The sequence below is a fragment of the Callithrix jacchus genome, chromosome 12 (genome assembly GCF_049354715.1).
Source record: "Callithrix jacchus isolate 240 chromosome 12, calJac240_pri, whole genome shotgun sequence".
NCBI classification, from domain to species: Eukaryota; Metazoa; Chordata; class Mammalia; order Primates; family Cebidae; genus Callithrix; species Callithrix jacchus.
Window position 1 is genome coordinate 15089276 of NC_133513.1, and position 26955 is coordinate 15116230.

General features: G+C 39.7%; 1 protein-coding gene across 9 annotated transcripts in view; it reads right to left on the reverse strand.

Moving 5' to 3' along the window:
* Positions 1–101: 101 nt before the first annotated feature.
* The window catches only part of ERCC4 (ERCC excision repair 4, endonuclease catalytic subunit), a 34838-nt gene continuing 7984 nt past the window's right edge, over positions 102–26955 (reverse strand). For 3 of the 9 annotated variants that reach the window (XM_054242619.2, XM_002755913.7, XM_054242618.2), the window contains 8 exons: positions 26223–26430; positions 23050–23230; positions 21936–22064; positions 19974–20084; positions 18581–19178; positions 16489–16581; positions 9139–9251; positions 3442–4969 (listed from right to left, as the gene is read on the reverse strand). In XM_054242619.2, the coding sequence (XP_054098594.1) occupies positions 4236–4969; positions 9139–9251; positions 16489–16581; positions 18581–19178; positions 19974–20084; positions 21936–22064; positions 23050–23230; positions 26223–26430 (2167 nt within the window). In that variant the 3' untranslated portion in view covers positions 3442–4235. Of the gene's footprint in view, positions 2706–3441; positions 4970–9138; positions 9252–11720; positions 11776–16488; positions 16582–18580; positions 19179–19973; positions 20085–21935; positions 22065–23049; positions 23231–26222; positions 26431–26955 lie in introns of those variants that run through there. The other 6 variants (XR_008475340.2, XM_054242617.2, XM_054242615.2 and 3 more) reach the window with 6 other exon arrangements.

Below are 26955 nucleotides of genomic sequence, written 5' to 3' on the forward strand. Positions count from 1 at the left end.
AGGAGACATGATACAGAATGAAAAGCAGAAAGGAAAAATAACCAATATTTTCGAGTCTTAGAAAGTAGGTTACTGGATGAATTAAACAGCAAAAACAGTGGTCCAAAGAGCATTTCTGCTTTAATCATTAATTCTGCATAACAAAAACAAACAAAGCAATATTTTCAAGGTTTTAAATTATCACTGCTGGTAATATATGCCCTTTCACTATACATTGTTATTTTTACTTTGCCCATAAAATGCTGAATAAATATATATCAAACACACACACATACAACTGATAAAATTCATATCAATCAGTTATTTTTCACTCCCATCCAAAATTTGGCTTTTGCATCTTTAAATAAAAAAACAACAGCACAGTGGTTTAGGCCACCAAAAACCTGGTAGACAAAGATGATTATGTAAGTGCTGAAATTCAGAACTGAATCAGAAATACCTATAAACTGAAGTAGAAAGCAAAATAAGAAAAGTGATAATGCATGTCAAAGCCTGGCTTAATTTTAATATACTCCATCCCTGAAATAAGAACTTTCCCAAAATGTTGGTTTTTAGGAGGACATTTCTAGGTTAAATTGAACACAAAAGAGAATTTCCCCAAAGAAATTTTCTGAGCCAAAGGAAAATCAAATTATCCTTGCAAAACAAAAGGAAAGCCCAATAATGCGTCTCCCCCTGCCCCTACTTCTTCAGATTTGCTTTAGTGTAGGTTTTCCTGCTAAGGCCATTTATTAATTCTATATTGTGGGATTTCAATGCAACCAAATCTAGACTTAACCCTTCATGTCCTAGTGGCTTAAGGAATGAGACTATTTTCAGACTCTCATGAGCTGCGAAACTGTACCCAGGATGTACTCCAACACGTGTAGACATTGTCTGCTGAGCTTCAGACTGAAGAAACAGTAACTTATTGCCAAATGGATAATATTTATGACCACTACTGAAAATGATTTCTTCTTGCATAATTTTAAGGAAGTAGCAAAAAAGGCACTATGACTGAAGTGAAACTTAAAATGATTTCTCACAATATCTCATATGTTCACATTTTTATACAAACACTTGTAAAATAGAATCTGATCTAGCTTTTAAAAAAGGTTTTAAAAGAGCTAAACATGAGGTCATAAGTTGGATATTTACTATCTTGAGAGAAAAAAGTGAAGTTAATAAAATGATGCTGGAAAATAAACTATTAATTTTGCAACTGCATTCGTGTCTAATTCCTTCTCCAAAGACTCTTAGATTGTAAAAAATTTGTACAAAAATCTAAGTAAACACTTGATGTATTGAAAACTTTCCAAAACTGGAAATAACAATGAAATATATGTAGTTGGAAGAGGAAGTGGTAGTGAGAGGCTTTTCACTTACAATGACCATTTTAGAATTCATTAGAAATTACTGTTTGTTCATAATTCAAATACATACAAGACAGTGCACCTGTCTTCAAGCGTCCAGCAGATACAACAGCAAAGAATAAATTTTGAGGGCCATGGGGCACTGGTATAAAGTGCAATTAAGACTGCTATTTATGTTGCACTCGGTAACAAGGACTGTTGAAAATGGTAGCACTAAAAAGACCTTATTTTTGCTGGGTGTGGTGGCTCATGCCTGTAATCCTAGCACTTTGGGAGGCTGAGGCGGGTGGATCACGAGGTCAGGAGTTTGAGACTAGCCTGGCCAACATGATGAAACCCTGTCTCTACTAAATAGAAAAATTATATGGGTGTGATGGCATGTGCCTGTAATCCCAGATACTCAGGAGGCTGAGGCAGGAGAATTGCTTCAACCTGGCAGGCGGAGGATGCAGTTAGCCGAGACTGCGCCACTGCACTCTAGCCTGGCGACAGGGCAAGACTCCGTTTGGGGTGGGGGGGGAAGAAGACCTTATTTTTATTTTTGAAAACTAACTTGGACAGAAACCCCTTTCACACAATATGCTAAGATTTTCCTTTTATATAATGAAACAACAATAAAAGGCAAGTGGAATTATACAAGAAGGAAAAAAATAGACTACATACTGCAAGCAGAAGTACTAGAAGAGGGTGAAGAGACATTATAGTAACCATTACCATTTGATGGTAGGTCTATTTTAATACACTCTGAACTATCTTCAATACAACAATATACACAAAATAGAATGTTGATGACAATGTTGTAATCATTCAAATTTTTGTTTTCTATTCTAGGGGGTATGTTTTGAATCCTGGGAAAAAATTAGCAGCCCAAATCTTTATTCCACCTTAAACGAATTTTTATTTCTTGTCCTTCTCTTTACTCTCCAGATCATCTTACAGAGTTCTACGATAGCCAGTCTGGTTCTTGACATCCCTCAATTCATTCTTGTAGTGCCCTTGTGTAGAGTTCAAAATCCATATATACTGTTAAGTACCAATAAATCAAGATGCCAATATGAGAGGTTCAGTTCAAAAAGGAAAGCTAAAAATAATTTTGTTGGCTGGGCGTGGAGGCTCATGCCTGTAATCCCAGTACTTTGGGAGGCCAAGTCGGGGTGGAATACCTGAGGTTAGTAGTTCAAGACCAGCCTGAAAACATGGTGAAACTTCATCTCTTCTAAAAACACAAAAATTAGCCGAGCAGGGTGGTGTCCACTTGTAATCCCAGCTACTCGGGAGTCTGAGGCTGGAGAATCGCTTGAACCTGGAAGGCGGTGGAAACAGTGAGCTGAGATTACGCCAATACACTCCAGCCTGGCGAAAAGAGGAAGACTCCGTCTCATAAAAAAAAATGTTATTAAAGTTGAAGACAACTTTGTATTACATGATCCAGCATCTATTAGTTCAAATAGTACAGCAAACAAAAAAATAGCTGATATTGATGAAACATTAAAATACGTGATATAGCTAGCAGAACTGTTGTCTCTATCAGCCCTTGAGGTAGAAAATTTACTACTAATTTCTAAATATGTGAACAATAGCTAAATTAGTAATGTTTAAATATAAAAGTTTAAAAATCACACAAAGATGCGGTGAATATCCTATACGTACACTTAAGCCAACTTAAATCAATCAGGAGGTTTAGAATGGGATTTTTTTACTTTATGAATTTTTAAGTGTATATATTTCTTTTGAATTTTTATATATTCCATACACTGATCTTTCATTAACCTACAACCCTTTTTATCTCAAGGCAAGAAAACCAAATCTTAAAAGCTTAGTGGGCCACTTATTAGCTTGTATTGGGTCCTCACACAGAGAAGAAAGGAGCCACCCTGGCACAGGATTGTGAGAAATGAAGAATTACAGGAGGGTGAGCTTAGGTTGTATTTCTAGAGGATATGGTGCTGGTGTCTTAGGATATGAGAGAGCTGGGAAACGAGGAGGTCTTTAAAAAACTCTACAACTAGCCATTTGGGCTTAGAGAGATCTCTGATATTAGGAGACTGAATATGTGTAAAAATTGAGAATTCTAAGAGTAGCTTCACCATTAACTTTTACAAATAGGTCATTCATTTTATGTTTTAAAAATAGTAATTTTACAGTGAAGTTATGCTACATATGTTTGGGTCATTAGAAGTACATGCTACATATGTTTGGGTCATTAGAAGACTAGTCAGCCAGTTTTTGAGGTGGCTGTCTTGAGTTAGTAATAGGAAGGCTCCATAAAATTTCCTTAGAACAGACAGGCAGAAGAAGTATGGAGCTGAAGAAAAAGTGATAGAGAGAACTGGTCAGGAAGGGCAAAGAAATGTTCCTTCTCAGTGTTCCAGAAGGCTCCTTTGTAGACACAGGGTCAGAACATGATTTCCTACACAAACATCAGTTCAAGCGTCCAGCAGATACAAGAGCAAAGAACAGATTTTGAGAGCCACAGGGCACTGGTATGAAGTACAATTAAGACTGTTATTTATGCTGCACTAGAAAACAAGGACTGTTGAAAATGGTAGCTTTCTTATGCCTGCTCTTTTCCCTCCCAGAACCCTCCGTGCCTTTCTACCTTCTCGTAGAAACTTTACCTGATCCTGAGAGATCTCATTTAAAAAGGAATATGCTAAGCCTGGCATGGATTGTGCAGGGAGGGAAAAGAGCAGGCACAGGCAAGTTGAAGTGATGCCTAACTGCAGAGTTCAGAGAGGAATCCTGGCTTCTGGTCCACCAAACAATCAGTAAGAGCGTTGGAAAGGAATGAAATACCAAACTAATAATTAATAACGACTGATGATGTCTGGCAAGGAGCAGCTGAAAAGCACAGCCATGGGATAAGGAAACAGCCCTCAGTGTTTACTTTTTAACTCTTCCTTTAGATGCGACTTCTGCATAAGAGGTGTGAATGAAGTCATAGAGCTGCTTGGCATTTGCAGCATTCCCCAGAATACTCGTGAGCTCCTCTTGTGACAGGGTTGCTAATTCTGCAATGCTCTTAACATGGTGCATCAAGGAGCGGCAGTTTTTGGCATTCACCCCTGGCATTTTTAACAAGAAGTCTTGGGGACCAGGATTATACTTCTCTGACTCGGGAAGGGTTTCGGAATCTGCTGTAATGGCCAATGCTGTTGCCGCATCAGGCTGTGGCTTATTTTGTTTCAGCTCCTCAAACAACTCTGCCGTTGCATGAGGAGAGGGGCACCAGAGAATCCGGAGTCTGGGGAAGTGAAGTGTAAGAAGAGTGAGTTTGGAGCTAATGTCATTGCTAGAGATCTCCTGAAACAAGGCACCTCGGGAAGTGAGAGAGAAAGGCTTGCTAGGGTCAAACTCGATCAGAAGCACGGGACGCTTGTAATAGCGGGACATGGAGATGCACTGGCTGTAGAGGCGGCCATTATTTAAAGAGCCGATTAAATCACTGATACTCTTGCGTTCCACACACATTTCTGGAGTCAGGATGTAATCGCCAACCTCTAAAGTCACGGGTTCAATGTCAATGCCCCGACGATGGATTAGAGATGGGAGCTCGCTTCGAAATTCACGCATATCCACAACTATGCTTTGCTGTGTACCATTCTGTTCCTGGCCACCTACAGAGAAAAAGGAAGTAATGTCACTGGGAAGAACCCTCAAAAAAGGAATGCAGCAAAATCTAAAAATCTATGTTTCTGTTGTTAACTCTGAGGGACGGTTACATAATTCTACATGGTAATATTTCATATAATTTCTGTATTTTCAAAAAGATTTGTTTACAAAGTAGAGGTGCTTTCCCTTAAATGAAACAGAGCTAATAAGAGAGTTAGAGTCTATCAGTAGTTTCTTATTTGCAATGATTCATAAATCCATCATATCTGCTAAAGTCTCCCCTCTGTAGTTTCCTTAAAGCCCATTACTATTGCACTGACCACATTTTGTTGGTCAATGTATTCCCAATTCCTAGAACAAAGCCTGAGAGCAGATGCTTAAAATAGCAGACACAGTAGAGGCTTAAAAATGCTCACTGAGTAAGTCTAGTGATTTAGGAACTATTGTGTTTATATCAATGAGTCCAGACATGGGGAAAGGGAAGGAGCTGGGAAAAACATAAATATCTTAGAATACAGCTTCTCACATTCTAACATGCACATAAGCCACCTTGGGTGTGTTAAAAAGTAGATTCTGAGCCAGGTGTGGTGGCTCAAACCTGTAATTCCAGCACTTTGGGAGGCTGGGGCAGGCGGATCATGACGTCAAGAGATCGAGACCATCCTGGCCAACATGGTGAAACCCCATCTCTACTAAAAATACAAAATGAGCTAGGCATCGTGGTGAGCATCTGTAGTCCTAGCTACTTGGGAGGCTGAGGCAGGAGAATAGGTTGAACCTGGGAGGCGGAGGTTGCAGCAAGACGATATTGGGCCACAGCACTTTAGCCTGTTGACAGAGTGAGACTCTGTCTCGAAAAAAAACAAAAGAGCAGATTCTGGCTAGGTACGGTGGTTCACGCCTGTAATCCCAGCATTTTGGGAAGCCAAGGTGGGCATATCACCTGAGGTCAGGAGTTCGAGACTAGCTGGGCCAACATGGTGAAACCTCATCTCTACTAAAAATGCAAACATTAGTCAGGAGTAGTGGTGTGTACCTGTAATCCCAGCTACCTGGGAGGCTGAGGTGGGAGAATCATTCCAACCCCAGGAGGTGGAGGTTGCAGTAAGCTGAGATTACACTCCAGCTTGGACAACAAGAGTGTAACTCTGTCTCAAAAAAAAAAAAAAAAAAAACAAAGAAAAAAAACAAAGCAGACTCTGTATTTAGTAGGTCTGAGCTAAGGGGTCTAAGAGTCTGCATCTATAACAAAATCCCCCGTGATGCTAATGCTGCTGCTTTAAGGATCACACTTCTAAGTATCAAGGGCTGCTCTAGGCAGAATAATGTACCCTCCAAAGATGTCCACATTCTTGTCCCCACAACCTATAAATACAGGCATGTGCTGTACAATAACATTTTATGACAAAGTGCATGTAAGTCAGTGATCCCGTGAGATCACAATACTGTATTTTTATCATACCTTCCTATGTTTAGATGTGCTTAGATACACAAATACTTACCACTGTGTTACAGTTGCCTAGAGTATTCAGTACAGTCACATGCAATGCAGGTTTGTGGCCCAGGAGCCGTAGGCCACACCACATAGCCCAGCTGTAGTGTCTAGATCGTCTAGCTTTGTGTAAGTACGTTCTGTGATATTCACGTAATGATGAAATCGCCTAATGACACATTTCTCAGGATGTATCTCTGTTAAGCATTTTGAGATTGGGAGATTATCTGGGTTATCTAGGTAGGCTGAAGGGTTCTGAGAAGTGAAGATGGAGGTAGGATGATCAGAGAACAGAGGATGCTATGCTACTGGCTTTGAAGACGGAAGAAGCGGCTATGAGCTAAGGAATTCCGATGGCCTCTAGAGACTGGAAAAGGCCAGGAAAGGGATTCTCCCCTAGAGCCTCCAGGAGAAATGCAGCCATGCCAACATCTTGATTTTAGCCCCATGAAAGCCATCTGGACTTTGAACCTGCAGAACTGTAACATAATGAAATGTGTGCTGTTTTGAGCCATTAAGTCTATGGTAATTCAGTATAGCAGCCATAGGCAACTAATATGAAGGTGTGGAGAACTGATCTCTAAGGACAGAATTCTACGAATAGCTCTCTGCGATCCCCATATACTCCAATTTATCTTCCTTCATATTGCCTTACATTCTGTAGTTCTTCATGAAATGCCAACAACCTGGTTGATTTTCCAAAGAATTTTCTCTGAACAAGACACAGAGGCTCTGAGGCACTGTTTCCCAAAGTATGGTCCAAAAACCACTTCCATCAGAAGCCCCCAAGCTGCTGGCTCCATTTCATATCCATTGAGTCAGAATTTCTATGAACTGAGGGCTGTGATCTACAGTTTTTTTCTTTTAGATGTTGTTTTACTCTTGTTGCCCAGTCTGGAGTGCAATGGCCTGATCTCAGCTCACTGCAACCTCCGCCTCCTGGGTTCAAGCGATTCTCCTGCCTCAGCCTTGAGAGTAGCTGGGATTACTGGCATGCACCACCATGCCCAGCTAATTTTTTGTATTTTTAGTGGAGACGGGGTTTCTCCATGTTGGTCAGGTTAGTCTCGAACTCCCGACCTCAGATGATCCGCCCGCCTCAGCCTCCCAAAGTGCTGCAATTACAGGCATGAGCCACTGCACCTGGACAAATCTAAAGTTTTAACAAGCATCCAAGTTTATTCTAAAGTCTACTAAATTCTAATACCCAGCTGGGTGCGGTGGCTCATGCCTGTAATCCCAGCACTTTGGGAGGCCGAGGTGGGTGGATCATGAGGTCAAGAGATCAAGACCATCCTGGCCAACATGGTGAAACCCCATCTCTACTAAAAATACAAAAATTGGCCGGGTGCAGTGGCTCACGCCTGTAATTCCAGCTACTCAGGAGGCTGAGGCAAGAGAACTGCCTGAACCCAGGAGGCGGAGGTTGCAGTGAGCTGAGTTAGCACCATTGCACTCCAGCCTGGGTAACAAGAGCGAAACTCCGTCTCAAAAAAAAAACAAAAAACAAAAAAACAAAAATTAGCTGGGCATGGTGGCACGCACCTGAGGTCCCAGCTACTCAGGAAGCTAAGGCAGAAGAATCGCTTGAACCCAGTAGGCAGAGATTGCAGTGAGCCGAGATTGCGCCACTGCACTCCAGCCTGGCGACAGAGCAAGACTCCATCTCAAAAAAAAAAAAAAATTCTAACACTCACTGCTCTAAATGTACTTGGCCTTACCAAAGTTTACACCAACTCAATCGTATTGTTTTTCTCATGCCACCTGGCTGAAATCAGCTGCTGCTGAAATTTGGGGAATGGTAAAATGGTGACTTCTGGATCACAGTGCACTTGGAATTCAGCAGGTCTTGTAGCATGCCACAGTCTGGACACTGCACAGCAGTGCAGCCAGACACTGGGGATCTGGGGAGCTACCAAGAAGAAATGAATACGGAGGGAAACGGGGAGTGTACGCACCCCAAACAACTCCCACCTAGGTATGCACCTAAGGGGAAAGGAGAAACTTCCTTCAAGTACATTCAGTTAAATTAACTTTTTTTTTCTTGAGATGGAGTTTCGCTCTTGTCACCCAGGCTGGAGTGCAATGGCACGATCTCAGATCACCGCAACCTCTGCTTCCTGGGTTCAAGTGATTCTCTTGCCTCAGTCTCCCAAGTAGCTGGGATTACAGGCATGTGCCACCACACCCGGCTAATTTTGAACTTTTAATAGAGATGGGGTTTCTCCATGTTGGTCAGGCTGGTCTCAAACTTTCAACTTCAGGTGATCTGCCCACCTCAGCCTCTCAAAGTGCTGGGATTACATGCATGAGCCACTGAGCCCAGCCTAAACTGGCTTTTTAGGTTGAGATAAGAACCTAATCACCATTTACCAAAGTTTATTTGCAAAGTACATTCTGAGTCTCAACCAACCAAATGCAAAGGCAATGCTGCATGCACCATAACCCATTCTAAGCTGGGATGCTTGAACTCAACCTCACATGATTTGCAGATGACACAGTGCCTTCAGTATGGGGACACATGGTTAGCGAATGGCAGAGCTGAGGTTAGAGTGGGGAAGTACACATCCTCTCCTTGTCTGACCCCCATTTTTAAGAGTTTGTTGATACAGACCAAGCCTTAGCAGACCAACTCTGGAACCTCACAGCTCCCTTTGTAGGCAATGGAGGTATAGAACTCACCAGCTTTCCGAGTGTCAGTGGAAGCATTTGCAGATGCTATGCCTCTTACTAGGTCTAGGTTTGTTTCATCTCTGCCTTCTCTTTCTTCAGGGACAACCATGCTTGCTTTTTCCCTGTGGAAGAAAACATTGTCAACACTTTTGAAACTAATTTCAAAATTCTAGGTATTATCTTTTGTAAATTCTAGCATTGAAAATGATCTACATGGCGATGGCAGTAAGAGGAAAAAAAAGCAAGGAATATATTAGAAGTAAATATGCCAAGACAAGTGATGGGTAAAGGACGTAGAAAAAGTTAAGGTAAAAAGTACCTTAATTGGGTACTAATTATTGATTTTCCAGAGGAAAAAAAGCAGTTGTTTATTTTGATTTTCTATGCAAATATTTAAGAAACAATATAAGCATGTCAAATAAAATGTCACATGTAAAAAAATGCCCCCAAGAGATTCCTGAGACCATAAGGTTAAAGTGTTATTGATGTTAAAAAGTAAATCATTTATATTCAAACAGTTTCAGGGTAATCATAAATAGGAATGTTTAAAAATCATTAAGACACTAAAAACACATATATGACAGAATTTTGATTTCGAAAATTCCAGGTGGGAGGTCCCATTAAATATCCTGAGTTTTAAAGAAAAATCAAGATCAAGATTTTGAAATTGATAAAAGAAATCAAATTTCTATCAGAGATTAAAATTAAAAATCAATAGCTCAGGTTATGCCTTGGAAGCAGCATTCATTACTTGTTTATGCGTTTACTGAAAAACATTTATGGAGTGTTCCTGCATGGTGCTCTAGGTCCTTTGGATATAATTGTGATCACACAAGAATTCCTGTCTTTAAGACGGCTCATATCTTATATATGGTAGATCTAGAGGACAGTACAATCAGAAGATTCACAATTTGGAACCACATCATGACAAGATCCTCAATAATCACAGAAAGAGTAAGCCAGGTTTGTGGTAGCCTTGTTTTTCCAAACTGGTAAGGTATGTTATAATTAATTTTGCCAGGTATGATAGAAAAGATGTATAAGCTGAGTCTCTTCCCTCCTGGGGTTGGCAAGTGAGATGAGGAAACAAAGCAAACATGAGAAAAAAACAAAAGACTGGAGCTGAGGAACTGCAATAAAAGAGACAAAGGTGAGGGGAACAGAAGAGGAACCATCAATGTTAATTAATTTCAACAAGGGTTAAAACAACCAAGATTTTCCCATTGATAAAATCTGGCTGTTTCTGCACCCAAATCTCATCTTGAATTAATAGTTCCCATAACTCCCATGTGTCCTGGAAGGGACCTGGTGGGAAGTGATTGAATCATGGGGGTGGTTTCCCCCAATGCTATTCTCAGGATAGAGAGTGAGTTCTGAGATGTGATGGTTTTGTAAGTGTCTGGCATTTCTCCTGCTGCACTCATTCTCTCCTGCTGCCATGTGAAGAAAGACAGTTTGCTTCACCTTCTGCTACGACTGTAAGTTTCCTGAGGCCTCCCCAGCCATGTGAAACTTGTGAGTCAATTAAACCTCTTTTCTTTGCAAATTACCCAGTCTGGGGTATTTCTTCATAGCAGTGTGAAAATCGACTAATATACCCATTAGAGGAAATGAAATCAGATGGTCCAATTCTTTAACCACTCTGGATAAATATTTTAGAGCAGGGCATCACTAAAAGATACTACTAAAGAAATAATAATTTTAAATTTTATACTATTTCCAACAACCTATAAATGTAAAGTTATTATTAGTACAACATTTTATAAGTGGATCGCAAGGGGGCAGGCAATGGTTCCAGTTCCATGTTTTCTGTCATTATTCTCAATACCAGACTTAAGTGCTACCTGCTGAAAAGCCCTTTGCAATGGTAGTGGCTCTGGCTGCCACTCATTACCGCTCCATTCTGTCTACTGCACTTCCGTTAGGACAAAGCGCAAACCATTGAAAACAGTTATTGCTCTTACATTTTTATTTAACATTCATTTAGTATTATTATGTTCACTCTGTCAAATGACACCATATTTCTACTTGTTACACTGGCTACGCTATATATCACACATAGGATCATCCCAATTTCCTAATGAATTTGTAATCTGTATAATCTTAGTGGGTTAAAGATTCTGGTTGCAAAGTGTGTGGATCTGAAACCATTTACTGGCCACGTGATCTTAGGTAAGTAATTTCATGGCTCTGTGCTTCAATTTCTTTATCTGTAAAATGAGGATAATAATTTTAAAACGTATCTCAAAAGACTGTTAGAGGATTACATAATATATGCAAGGCACTCAGAACCATGCAGGCACCAGTAAGCAGTACATAAATGTGAGGTATTATTATTACTGTTCTTTCTTATAATGTGGTAATCTCATTGTCTAATTATCCATGATTATACTAAAATACTGAAGATTTGCTTTCAAATAATTCCACAATTGTTTCAATTAATAGTTATAGAAAACAGCAGCTAGTTTACTACTGAATGTTATAACTTAACTACAAGTCAAATCTGAGAAAAAATATTTTCCAGAGATGAAACCTGGACTATGAAGCAGATAAGCCTTCCTAACTAGTAATTCAATTTAGCAGAAATTTACCATAATTATAAACAGCCTCTTGCTTCCAACATGCGGCATAATTATCCAAGTTCCCCTATGTGACAGACAGAAAATAGTAATTAAAAAATTCAGATTCCTATTTCTGCTTAATCTAAAGCACCAAGCTTTCCTATGTTTGCTTTAGTGTCTTCAATGATATTTTTATTAAAATGTATTTCATGTTAATTTTTAAACAAATTGAGATGGGTTCTCACATGTTGTCCAAGCTGGTCTTGAGCTCCTGGGCTCAAGTGATCCTCTCGCCTTGGCCTTCCAAGGTGCTGGGATTACAGATGTGAGCTACTGAGCCCAGTCTTCAATGGTATCTGAATAGCTCGTACAACCTAATCCTATGCCAGCATAGGAAAGTGGCACTGAGCTAGAAGTCTCTTCCAATGAGTATTTACTTAAGCCCTCATGCTAGCCCATTTTGTGATCATATTGTCAAACTGCAAAATTTCAAATAATTTTACCCCTTTCTTTGAAAAGCAGTGACCTCCTCAAAGCTATGTATGCTGAGGATGTTATTATTGATAGTTAGCAGCATAACCTAACAGATCTTTAATCCAGCTAAACAATCCTCTCACTGTCAGTTCACCTGATTTGTTCCTTTCTGATTATTTTAAAGAGTTGCAACTGCTATTGTTCTTACAACATCACCCATGGAGGTCTTGGTAAAAGCACACTGTCTTATTTTCACATTAAATTTTCTCTAAGCATAGACATGGCACAAATGTTCTTTGAACAATGCACCTCAAATATGTTTTTGCTTTGCAAAAGAAGCACCTCTCAAATTTCCCAAGTTTCCTGGGAAAGTAAGTGTCTTAACATTCTTTTTTTTGTTGTTGTTGAGACTGAGTTTCACTCTTGTTGCCCAGACTGGAGTTTAATGGCGTGATCTTGGCTCACCACAACCTCTGCCTCAAGTGATTCTCCTGCCTCAGCCTCCCGAGTAGCTGGCATTACAGGCATGCGCCACCATGCCTGGCTAATTTTGTATTTTTAGCAGAGATGGGGTTGTTCCATGTTGGACAGGCTTGTCTTGAACTACCAATCTCAGGTGATCCTCCTGCCTGGGCCTCCCAAAGTGCTGGGATTATAGGTGTGAGCCACGGGGCCCAGCCATATCTTAAGATTCTAAATAGTGCAACCATCTGATTGACTTCTGGGTAAAATGGGAAAATCTTATTTATGACAAGTAGACAATCACCATTGAAAGCATTAAAAAAATTATGCCAGATAATAGATAAAATTATGTTAAAACCTGGTGCAGAAATTATTGTATGGATTGAAATGTGGGAGAGAGTCCATGTTCCGGGTTCTGCTGAGGTTTTCCAGTATGTATAAGGCTAATCCACATCTGGTCACTGAGCTCTCTGATGTGTGGAAGCATGTGCATACATCAGGAATGGCATGGGATCCAGTATCTTACTACTGTCTACTAAAAGTGCTCTTTTCTAGATTATATTCCCTGATGTACTGGAGAAGAGACAGCTGCATGAAGACAGGTGAAGCATGAAACTCACCTACTCAGGTGATGTCTTCCTCCCATTCTATCAGGCTCTCTGGCTCTAATACTGTGCAGATTAATTCAGCAGGCCTGGGCTGCTCAAACTCTTCATGTTTCCAAGAAAGGCTTCTCTGCTCAACACTGGCTCTTGGCCAGCTCCTGGGAGATGAGCTCTGAGCCCATGGAGTATTCTGCGTGATAAGAGGGTTTTTATATGCCTGAGGCCTTGAACCACAAGGTGCCAGTTGGATCAGATAGTTCATGCTGATGATGTGATTTATGGTAAATGTCTGTTGTTGCTTTGGGGGCTGGAGTCTGAGGAGCTGAAGCCAGTCATTGAGGTATCCTGTGTCTATGTGACTCAGCTCCAGCAAAACTTGGGAGCTCAGGTGAGTTTCCCTGTTGACAACACTTTGCATGTGTGGTCACACACTGTCGCTGGGAGGATTAAGTACATTCATGTGACTCTACTGGGAGAGGATACCTGGAACCTTAGGCCTGGTTTTTCCTGGATTTTGCCACATGTTCCCTTTCTCTTTGCTGATTTTAATCTGTATTCTTTTTAAAAAATTTTTTTTGAGACAGGTCTCACTCTGTTGCCCAGGCTGGAGTGCAGTGGCGTGATCTCAGTTCATGGCAACTTCCACCTCCTGGGATTTGAGTGATTCTCCCACCACAGCCTCCTGAGTAGCTGGGATTACAGGCATGCGCCCCCACTCCTGGCTGAGTTTTGCATTTTTCAGGGTTTCACCATGTTGGCCATGCTGGTCTTAAACTCCTGACCTCAAGTGATCTGCCCGCCTTGGCCTCCCAAAAGTGCTGGGATTACAGGCATGAGCCACTGCATCCAGCCTTAATCTGTATCCTTTTGCTGGAAGAAACTGCACTGCAAGTGTAACAGCTTTTCTGACTCCTGTGAGTTCCAGCGAATCATCGAGCCTGAGGATGATCTTGGGGACCCCTGACATGAACACCAAAAACACAATCTGAATAGTTTAGCTCTGTGCACTCATTTCTATCTAGGTGACAATTATTTTAATTAGCAAAAACTTGGGCAAAGGCTGTTTCAAAAAGAGTGAAGGAATGGTCAGGAGGTACTGGCCCACATCTAGTATCACTAATTCTTTGATTTTATCTCCCAAATATCTCTCAAATCTGTCCTTTTTCCTCCATTACCCTAATCTTGGCTACCACCTTTTCTCATCAGATGACTGCACTAGCATTCTGACTGGTTTCCACACTTACTCACTTAGGCCTGGTTTTTCCTGGATTTTGCCACATGTTCCCTTTCTCTTTGCTGATTTTAATCTGTATTCTTTTTTAAAATTTTTTTTTGAGACAGGTCTCACTCTGTTGCCCAGGCTGGAGTGCATTCCTCAGCTGATGCCAGAGAGGGCCTTTACAAACATGCTCGTCACCTTCCTACTTAGAACGCTTCAGTGCAGTCTTACTGCCCGTGAAGTCCTAAATCCTTCACAGGGCCCCTTGTACCTCTGAGCCTTCATACACACCTTTGTTCAACATAACCCCCTTCCCACCCCATCTGCCCAGTATCAGCTTGAATATCACTTCCTCAGGGAAGCGGCTCCCGATCAGCTTGTGGTCTGGGTGAGGTCTTTGATGCACTCTCCCACTACACCCTCTTCTTTTAGCTTTGCAGCCAGTGGCACTCTGTATACTTAAACTTATTACAATATTTATAATCATTTAATGTCTGTATTTTCCACTCAAGGGAATGTTCCAGGAGGCCAGAGGCTTTTTCTGCATCCCTTATAACCTCAGCACTTTAATATTAGCACAGGACCTGGCACATACCAGATACTTAATAAACATATTTACTGTTTGAGCCTCAGGGAGTGAAGGTCTAGAAGACAGAGAGTAAGACAGAGAAGAGCAAAGAGCCCTGCAACAAGAAAAGGTGGCTGGTACAATGCCTGGTCTGTTACAACCCAATTTCCGAACTATGTTTTTGAAAAATATATACACCCAGGTTTACGACATAAACAATCCCACAGAGCACACTAGTAGAAAACGGATTTTCACAGGCTGAGAGGAATGAGCAATATTTGTATGACTAGTAGCTGGATGAATCCATGGCCAAGGCACGTCGCCTTTCGAGAGGATGCGAAAGGAAACAGGGACTGCCCATGTACAATGCTGACCCCCATCATGGGACTCCATGCAACTGATTCAGCAAATACTGCCATTTCCAAGAATTCTTCTCCTGGGCTAACCGGGTTATGCGTATATTTTGCACGTACGCTGCGAACCCGCAGTCAGCACTGTAGAATGGTTGTCCATTTTGAAATTTGGCCTAGGGTCCTGGCAGGTTGACTACTGCTAAAAATAATTCTGTGCCAGTGTCCAAGGCTTGGAAGATTGGTCTGGCCCAGCCACACTCAGTCCAGGCCATGGTCTCTGCTGGTCCAGCTTTCTCTGGCTCAGCTCAGTGATACCCCATCCAGCCCTCGCCCTGGTTTCTGAGGCTCTTAAAGATCATCTGGCCTATCTTCCCATACCAGGCTGCAATGTCCTTGACAATACCCCTGGTGGGCGGTTATCAGATTTCATGAATTCCTTCAGGGCAACAGGCAGCCATGCAGGTTATGAGTATCTCAACATTTTCCTTTCGTAAAATGGAAAGGAATTTAATACTTAGATTTGGAATAGTACCAGATACCCATTCTTAAAAACATTCACATGTGTATGTCCAGACAAACAACACACTTTCTAAGAAATTTTCCCAGAGTGATTCTATTGACGGTGACTATAACTGGCTGTGTTGTAAAAGCATTTCCCAATCAACGTAAAGCAGCCACCCACACGTGGACAATGGAAATTTTACAAGGAGAAAAAAAATCATTCAAAGGAGGGGAGAATCTTGTGCATAAGGCAGGGAGGAGGGAGATTTACTAACATATTCTTTTTAGAAAAGCAGTATTTTAGCTTTATTTCTGGTGTTTTATAAACAGAAAAACAGTTGTCTTTGTTACATTTCTAATATTCTATTAATCAAACCACTGAAAAACAACTGAAGATGAAGGAGGAAGGGGAAGAGAAAAAGGAAGCATGTGCCGAGGTATACTCTGGAGGACAAATGAGACTGCTCATTTATCTCACCGTGATCCTCTCCAACTTCTTCCCCGCCCCATCCTTCCTGAGCAGGGCTAGCCGACATTCCCTTGTCCAGAGAAGCCTCCAGACCCCAAAAGGTTTCCAATCTAGTTTTGGCTTTCATACTGATTTTCTGTGTATTACCTTATGAGTTTCTCAAAAGCTTCCTTTTCTTTCCGCAAAGCAGTGAGATAGCGTTGTTCCTCAGTTGAACCTCCGTATATAAGAAAGTAAACCCTGCGTGTTAAGACAGAACTTTTAGGTTGGAAAAACAGCCTTTTTAATCCCTGAAAGGAACAGCAGAACATTTGAAATCAGCAACCTAGTGTTCAAATAATAAATATTTGACTAAGAATCAAAGGTTTCATATTATCACACACTAGCTCAAATTAAGCTGCCTAAACCCCACCTGTTAAAGGTTTTGTTACCACACAGGGCTTTTTTTTTTTTTCGTTTATCAAAAGGAAGAAAAGAGTTTAGGTAAACACTGAAATATAACTACAGGGATAGAATAATTCTTTTCTCATAACTATAAACAAATAAAAAAAACCTCACAAATCTTAGAGGCTTCTCCAGTTCTTTCTTTGCACCTCTGCCAAACAATCATTTAAAAAGTTGGATAGTAGTTATGAAAAACAGCTTATGAAAATGTTTTTTATTCATGTCTTAGCAGAATAAAGCCATCATACATTTTATAGAAATACATGGGCACAGAAGACATAGGGATTATATCAGGCATCTCAAAGAATAACTGGATCTATTTTCTCTTAGAAAAGGCCTGCTTTTTAGGCTGGGCACAGTGGCTCGAACCCGTAATCCTAGCAGTTTGGGAGGCTGAAGTGGGAGGATCACTTGAGCTCAGAAGATCAGCCTGGGTAATATAGTGAGACCCCATCTCTACAAAAAAAAAATTAGTTGAGTATGGTGGCACATGCCTGTAGTCCCAGCCACTTGGGGCTAATGTGGGAGGATCACTTGAGTCGGGGAAAGGGGGAGGTGCTGAGGCTGCAGTGAGCCCTGATTGTGCCATTGCACTCCAGTCTGGGCAACAGGGCAAGACTCTGCCTCAAATTTAAAGAAGTTAAAAAAAAAAGGCCTGCTTTTCCATCTTGCCTCTTGCTAAGAGAGCTGAATTAAGCACCTCGTCTGTCCATTTGCTTCACCTTCAATCAAAGTTATTTTCCTTTTTGAGCCTTGGTTATTTTTTAGCTGTTATCTTCCTAGATGATAATTCTTTGAAGTGTAAACAGAGAAAAGATCTTTGGGTAATGAGTCAAAAGGCTCAGCTCTCCCACGGATGTGCCATGTGGCCAAGACCAAGTCAGTCACCATTTCTGGGCCTCAGTTTCCCATTGATAGAATGAGTGGTTGAACTCCCAGGTCCCTTCTGATGCTCACATTTTGTTCCCAAGTATCACACTATTCTGTTCTCAGGCAAGAAAGAAGCTTGGTGTACATAAGCTATCTACAAAGTTGATCAACAGCAAAGTACAAAAAATTTACCAGCCTGTAATTATTTTACCAGCCTCATCTAATCTCTTCATCCTGCATTATTTCTGATCCAGCTCCTCCATTCATCTGGACTCTGAAAGGCTGTGTTAGTTAAAATGCTAGGGGTAGGTTTCTTTTGGCTCCGTTTTTGGTTCAGACTGAGTTCAGGATATTAATTTTGCTGTTTATTTCCCCTCAGATAATTGGAAAGCCAGACACTATCTTCTTTGGGAGGCATCACTTTCTCATCTGATATTCTATAGATGTTTCATCTGGTATTTCTTGAAACTCAAGAAAACCTGGTACGGTAATTCCCCCACCACTTTAGTTTTATGTGGATGTAATTTAGAGTCGTTTCTTAAAATTTATAAGAAAGACATTTTAGAAGATTAAAATTACTTAGCCAAGTCACAGTTAGATTAACTTTTGGTAGAAATTAGAATATTATGCATTTCCTAGACTTTTTCAGATACAGCACCCCATAAACTTCAAACCAATGCCTAAAGAATAAAGAACAGAACGCACAGCAACACATACAAGCCCTTGGTTTGTAGTTCTGCTGTAACACTTGGCATCCTTCCTATCCAACTTCCCGGATTCATCAGGAAGCAAAGTAAGGTTTCATAAATATAACCAGCATCATAACAAATATTAAAGATAAGAAAACTAACATGCAACTGGTATAGTTTCTGGGTTAAATCCTAAAGAACAGTACAATTGCATGCTCTGATTCTTTATAACTTGCCTCAGAGGTTTCCCAGGCCTGCTTGCCCTGTAAATTTCAAGCTGACGAACAAAGGTTAACTCTGCGTCATAAAGAACCACGTATCTTGGCTCCACTTCATGGAGTACCCTTGTCAGAGCATAGGGGTCGCTACAACCCAGAAGTGGATGGATGATAGTGAGAGGTTCTTTCAGGATTCCATACACAGCATCTGATGACAAATTTACATCAAATTCTTCATGCTTAATTTCTGCCAGGCAGCTTTCTGGGCTACTCCTTATTTCTTGACGATATCCTTCCTCGACATCTCCTTCCCCTTCCAGTTCTTCAGATTTTCCTACCATTTGAGTTAAGGTCAACTTTCGTTTTTTCTTTTTGAGGGTCCTTTGTTTGGTAGAAGCCCGTTCTTTGTTTTGGGGGTCTTTGGGTCTTCTGTGAGATTTCATAATTCTGTTCGAACTGTCTTCCTTCCTTAATTTCATCCAGACTTCTTCAGCTGTGCTGTCTTTTTCGAAGGTTTTCCTGTAGAGCCTCAGTAAGAAGGCCTCCACTCCAAGAGTGAGATAGTCTCTCAGCTGGGAACATGTTCGGTCATCACTTGCACAAATCAGTACTTGACCTGAAAACAGAAAACAACATTATGTTACTATTACCTCGTGTGTCCTCCTAGTTTCCCTGTGTCCCCATATTCCTTCACCTGAAGGGAAGACATCTTACCCCATGGTATTAAAGATCCACAATCTACAATCTATTTAAAAAGGGTCTTAGGTATTGATCAAATGCTTTCTCCTCTCTGGCAAGATGACTTAAATCTTTTGAGTAAAGTTGAAGCCAGACTATTGAATCTTTTGAAAGGAGAACTGTGGTATAATGGTGGCTTTAAAGAAGTTCTTTTAAATTAATATATTCTTTTCCAGATGATCTTTTATGTGCCTACATTAATTCCAAATGGATTTTTCTTTTGTGAATTGTCTTAGTCTCCTTGGCCAGGTTAGACAATGTCTTCAGTTTGTATCAGCTCATTACATCCTAAAGTGATAGAGAGTTGAGGCTTCTTTGGAAAGATACTTGGCTGAGGATATAAAACAGGAGACCCATTAGTTTATTCATCGGGGATTCCAGATTTAAAGCTTGGCGAATATGTGTAGAGATTAACTCAATCTTTAAATAGAAGTCCTAAGAACCCAACTACTGAGAAAACCTGCTTTCATGAATGTACAATGATTCAACCTGGAGAAAATTAAATCGAATGAACAGAAATGAGGTTGCCACTAGGATCTCAGTGTTCATTTCCCATTTATTTGTCTATATTTTATACACAAAATAGCAAGTTATTGTTAAAGAGCTAACTAATTAAATCAGGACTCATTTGATAGATTTTGAAAGCAAATGTTTTCATCTCCTTTTTTCCTACCTGGGCCACCAAGAGCTTCACTCTCCTTATTTTCTGCCTCAATTTCTTTCAGTACTTCAGTCAGTGCCTCCCACTTTGGGTTGCTTTCTAGGACCAGTTCCTTTTTTGTTTCTGTAGAAAAATAAAAATATCTCATTCTATGTGCTAATATTTACCCATAAAGTCTTCCAAAGGCTTTAAAACAACAGATAACACGAGCATCAGTCCATACGCCTGTTTCTTTAAGCTTCCTTTATACTGTCAGATGGAATCTGCTTTCCAGTAAAACATCTACTTAAGGTGAAAATGAAAGATACTTGAAACCATTAATATGGGTTTCAAAATGCCTTTGTAGAAGGTTATATGCATGTCACTAATGAGAGACCTCTGTATTAGTAGTTTCTGTGACACCATATATAAGCAGCTATACAAAATAAAGGCATCGGAACAGAATGACAGTATTTATTATTTCTAAAATCCCCATGACCTTCATAATCCTGGACATGGATAAAAGTAGACAACAATTAAATTTTTTGTTTCTATAAGTGTTCAAACAGTAACACATCAATAATATATTCAATTACGTTTTCTTTAAAAAAATTGTTTATTTTTTGAAACTAAGTTTCACTCTTGCTACCTAGGCTGGAGGCAATGGCACGATCTTGGCTCATTGCAACCTCCACCTCCTGGGTTCAAGCGATTCTCCTGCCTCAGCCTCCCAAGTAGTTGGGATTATAGGCATGTGCCCTACTCCTGCCTAATTTTCTATTTTTAGTAGAGACGGGGTTTTACCATGTTGGTCAGGCTGGTCTGGAACTCCTGACCTCATGTGATCCAGCCGCCTCAGCCTCCCAAAGTGCTGGGATTACAGGCATGAACCACTGCACCCAGCCTCAATTAAGTTTTAAAACAGACCTTTAAATTAGGCAGAAAGCAGGCATAAACCCTATCCCATGCCTTAAAAAAACTAGTGATATTTATGATACCACTAGATAGATGCTAGAATAAAACCCATATTTGCCTGGTTCTCTAGTACATTTATGATGCTTAACAATTTAAAAAGATATTAAAAATATTCCACCCTGACTTTATTTTTGAGACATAGTCTTACTCTGTCACCTAGGCTGGAGTGCAGTGGTGTGATCATATCTTGGTGCAACCTTGAACTCTTGGGCTCAAGGGATCCTCCGCCTTAGCCCCTGACGTAGCTAGGATGATAAGTGCACATCACCTTGCTGGGCTCATTTAAAAAAAAAATTTTTTTTTTTTTTTTTGAGACAAAGAGTCATTCTGTTGCCCGGGCTGGAGTGCAGTGGCGTGATCTCGGCTCACAGCAACTTTTGCCTCCTAGGTTCAAGTGATTCTTCTGCCTCAGCCTCCTTAGTAGCTGGGATTACAGGCACCCGCCACCACACCCGACCAATTTTTATTTTTAGTACAGACCAGGTTTTACCATGTCAGGCTGGTCTCAAACTCCTGACCTCAGGTGATGGACCCACTTCAGCCTCCCACAGTGCTGGGATTGCAGGCGTGATCCACCATGCCTGTCCTCAAAAAGTTTTTGTAGAGATGGAGTCTTGCTTTGTTGCCCAGGCTGGACTTGAACTTCTGGGCTCAAGCAATCCTCCTGCCTCGGCCTCCCAAAGTGCTGGGATAATAGGTGTATGCAAGCATGCCCCAACCTCATTCTGACTCAAAAATAATAATTACTTAGAAGTTAAAAAAAAAACAATATATAGTTCTTTATGTAGCATGCTTTTGATCAGTATTTGGCATTTGCTATTTGGAACCCCTGGGCAATAGATTCCGAAACTTTCCACGCTGTATACTTTTGACATAACTTACACGTTACATATAACAAACATACATACATTTACCATAAAGGAACACACTTTTCACATGGCCAAAGGAGACTTTAAATTGATAAGCATTTCCACACCAAATACTTAAATAAAAAACACATTTAAAGACTTCACAAGATACCTTGGCCTTCTTTAACTTCCATTTTTTCAGATATTTTGCCTTTCTTACTGATTTTGGCATCTGGAAGATGATAAACCCGTGCTCGAGCATTTACAAACATTGACGTGCTGGAGTCAAGAAACAGCCAACCTAACATGAAAAGGTAAAAAAAAAAGGTGCCTTCAATTTATGGTTAAAACAGTCTGACAGTCACATGACCTACATATGTAACTGGCTGCCATCCTGTTTTTCTACCAATCACGCCTCCTCCCACTATTGTGATCTCTGTCACTGTTCAGCTAGAGCAGTGGTGGTTTTCTATGTGTAGTCCATGAACTCCTGGGGGTCCCCAAGATGTTTGCAGGGGGTCTGTGATGTCAAAACTTTTCTCATGATAATACTATGACGTTATGTGACTTTTTTCACTGTGTTGACATTTCTGGTGATGGTGTAAAAGCAATGCCGGGTAATATTGCTGGTGCCTTGGTGTGAACCAATGCAGTGCCAGGAAAATGTACCGGCAGCCAATGCATTCTTTACTGTCGTGCTTCTACAGTTCATTACTTAGGAATGTCCCTAAAGGAGCATACAAATTATTAACTGTACTAAATCTTGACTCCAGGGGTCCATGAACCACACTCTGAAAACCACTGGTCTAGTCAAACACTGACAGAGGCCACAATAGTGGTAGGAAAACAAGATGGTGGCCAGCTGTATATGTCTATTTCCCTACAAATCTCTTCTGCTCTTTAGTCTTTGACATTCTAGCTGATGAAACCCCATGCTCCCTTGCTTTTGCTTTGAGGAAAATGAATTTTAAGTTCTTAACAACTATACTTCCAGAACACAACCTATTTCTAAGTTGAGGACTGCCTGTACTACACACAGTCTTTTCTAGAAATAAAATTGCCCAGAACGGATATGAATATTTATTATTATACAGAACAGAAGTTAAGTAGGCGGAAACATTAGCTATCAATAAAACCTACATCCTTGTGCTATGAACATAAAACATAATTTGAAATCTCAGTATAACATATAGTTGAATATAGCACTTTTCACACCTGATTCCCCCAAAACCTAACACTTCATTCAAATCAGCTCTTAGAGTATTATTAGTATTTTAATCTCCCACCTGAATTCTGACCAAAAGCCTTTTCCGTTGCTCTCAGAGATTCCAGAAGATTAAGAAATGTGACACAATCATACTGAGAGAGATATTGCAGCAAAGTTCGTAATATCTTCAAATCCTGAACTAAGGATTTAGTCTTGGCTCCAAGCTGGTGCCACAGAGGATCCAGATAATGGCGAATTGTCTAAAATAAGAATAAAATTTTGCATTGCTAAAATATGTTCAGTATAGTTCTTCTTTTTTTTTTTTTTTGAGACGGAGTTTCGCTCTGGTTACCAAGGCTGGAGTGCAATGGTGCGATCTTGGCTCACCTCAGCCTCCGCCTCCTGGGTTCAGGCAATTCTCCTGCCTCATCCTCCTGAGTAGCTGGGATTATAGGCACGCGCCACCATGCCCAGCTAATTTTTTTTTGTATTTTTAGTAGAGACGGGGTTTCAACATGTTGACCAGGATGGTCTTGATCTCTTGACCTCGTGATCCACCTGCCTCGGCCTCCCAAAGTGCTGGGATTACACAGTATAGTTATTCTTAATACAAATCATACTTTCAAAAGGATTATTTCCTATATATCTAAAAATGTCAAAAATGGTAAATTTTATGCCATATATATTTTACCGCAATAAAAAAACCCAAACATTATTCAAGGAAATGGCTAGAACATTTCAATTAATAAAATTCTAATAATAATGTTTAAATTTTCAAATATAGAAGACTGACTTACTGCTAGAATTTCTATGATCAGATAGAGTCAATCTATCATTATCCAAATATACACTCGATAAACATCAGACAATCAATTATCTGTTTGTATGAACAGAGTCTAAGCATGTAGCTCAGACATGTTCAATTCCTGCCCAGTTTGACTCTGACTATCCTGGATGGATAAAGATATGGGATCCAAATGGACCAAGCAGAGGGCATAAACCAAGCATGATGGTTTAACAAACTGAGGTACATCGTTCTTTCAACGTGAGTATCAAGTTTTTTGACCTCTAAAATAAGGTATAACCAAGAAATAAAAACTTTCATTTGATGCTCATGTACAAATGAAATAGCAATTACCAAATTAAATAATAATGTACCTTAATTTGTTGGTGTAAAAATTTCTTTTTTTTTCTAAAGTGGAAAATATATGTTAAATTAACAATGGACTAAGTTTGAGTATTTTTTGATTCTGAAAAGCGGTCTAAAACAAAGAACAGCTTTATGTACACACTATGTGGGTACCTACATTATCCACAGCTTTGTATAGGTATGCTTCCTTCACAGACTGATTCTGTAACTTTAAGTATAGAATTATCTGATTTTTTTATCAGATGTTCGTAGCCTGATATAACAGCAGTACCATTGCATGGAATCTTATCTAACAAATTTACTGATGAGCAGGAGGAGTATCTGAATGACTGTACAGTTTATTGTCTAAACTAGGACACTGTGGAAAAGAAATGATACACTATTTAATAATCACTCTAGGACAACAGGTGGATACTGGGACTGTCCTGAACAAACTGGGCTATATAACTACATGCCTCTTTTGTAAAATCATCTACAAAACATTAAATACTTTAACGATGACCCAGCAATCCCATTACTGGGTATACATCCAAAGGACTATAAATCGTTCTACTATAAGGACACATGCACACGAATGTTCATTGCAGCACTGTTTACAATAGCAAAGACCTGGAATCAACCCAAATGCCCATTGATGATAGACTGGACTGGGAAAATGTGGCACATATACACCGTGGAATATTATGCAGCAATCAGAAATGATGAGTTCGTGTTGTTTGTAGGGACATGGATGAATCTGGAGAACATCATTCTCAGCAAACTGACACAAGAACAGAAAATGAAACACCGCATATTCTCACTCATAGGCGGGTGATGAAAAATGAGAACACATGGACACAGAGAAGGGGAGTACTAAACATTGGGGTCTATTGGGGGGAAAAGGGGAGGGCCAGCGGGAGGGGGAGGTGGGGAGGGATAGCCTGGGGAGAAATGCCAAATGTGGGTGAAGGGGAGAAAGCAAACAAAACACACTGCCATGTGTGTACCTATGCAACCGTATTGCGTGCTCTGCACATGTACCCCAAAACCTAAAATGCAATTAAAAAAATAATAATAATAAATAAATAAATACTTTAACGAGACACATGCTATATCTGTACTCAGATTTGGCTACTAAAAGAATATCTAAAACAATGCAGTGACTGTTACTAGCCAGGGGGATAATAAATAAATTTCCAACAGAAACACATTAGGCTACAGCTTATTTTTCTAGGGATATATACATACTATTAAAAGATTGGGAGGGATTTAAACAAACACCACGGGCTAAATTATAAGAAACTTTAAGCATAGAGGAACAGAATATATAAAATTAGTTTTATGTATCAAAATTTCATAGTAAACTGACTCTTCTGAAGAACCAGAGACATAAGAAGTTAAATTTTTCCTTTTTTATAACCACCATGAATTATTTTCAGTGACACAGAAATTGATTCAGAGTTTAAAAGACAGGAACCTTCTATCAGAATATGACAAAAAAGCTGCCAAGAATTTCTAAAAAGTCAGCATTTTCTGGATCTCCAATTCCATACTAGACATTTATGTATCTGTAATAATATTAATCTGTAATGAAAAAGTAGACATTTATATATCTGCAATATTAATCTATAATAGAAAATTAGAATAAAAGTTCCTGGAACTAAAGTCTTACCATTTCCTTAATTCAGAATGTAATTTTACGACAGAGCAAGTTTCATACTCCTCAGTAATGAAAATCCATCCAAATTATTTTTTATTCCATAAAAGAGAAAATAAATTAATGTACAATTATGAAATATTTATTCTCATGTAAAACTCTTCTACCTGGAGATATCCAAATGTTGTCATTTCAAAGTAAAAAAGTTATTTATTTTCTTCTTGATTGTACTTGAGATAATCACTTACTATATAACTGCAACAGTCAGTGATGCTTCTATGCCAATCCACACATTTTACTATAAATTATTACTTTCCAGTAAACCAAAGAAGCTATGTTTTAAATGACCTCCAATTTAATTCTAAAATAACAGCAAATTCCTATTAACAACATTGCAAATATTAAAATAACTTGCATTCTTTAAAATTACAACATAATAAACTGTACTTAAAAGGAAAAAGAGTACCTTGTCAAAAGGTTTTCCAATAGCATTTTCTAAAGATAAGTCTTCCACTTCAAGTGACGGGTTATGGCATTTTAGTTCCTTTAGACACGCATTTAAAATGTCCAGAATAGCAGTCTGGATAGCAAGCATGGCAGGCGTCATAGAAACATGAATTTCTACAACTTCAGGTTTGTGCTGTTCTAAAAACGAGTTTACTGCTACGTGGAACCTAAGGAGACAAATATTTTTCAACAATTTTCAAGAGTTTCAGCAGCTATATATTTCTTGTCTTGGTTTAATACTCTTAACAGCTTTTACAAATGCTACAAACACGAAAAGCAAAACAACAAATAAATGAAAAGCTAAACAGCGCTTTCGAAAACTTTGAACGTCAATGAATGAAAGCAATGTATTACTCAGAAAAGGCAACGGTCAGCAAACTGCAGTCTGGGCCAAATCCTGTACTTGCTTTTCTTATTGGAATGCAGTCACATCCACATGTAAGCAGTCTACACCTGCTTTTGGGAATAACAGAATTGAGTAATTGTGACTATATGGCCTGCAAAGTCCAAAATATTTACTTCCTGGCCATTTACATAAAGAGTTTGTTGACTCCTAAAACAAGGTATGATCAAGAAAGGAAAAAATACTATAACTACTCTTTTTTTTTTTTTGAGACAAAGTTTTGCTCTCGTCGCCCAGGCTGGAGTGCAATGGTGCGATCTCAGCTTACTATGACCTCTGCCTCCTGGGT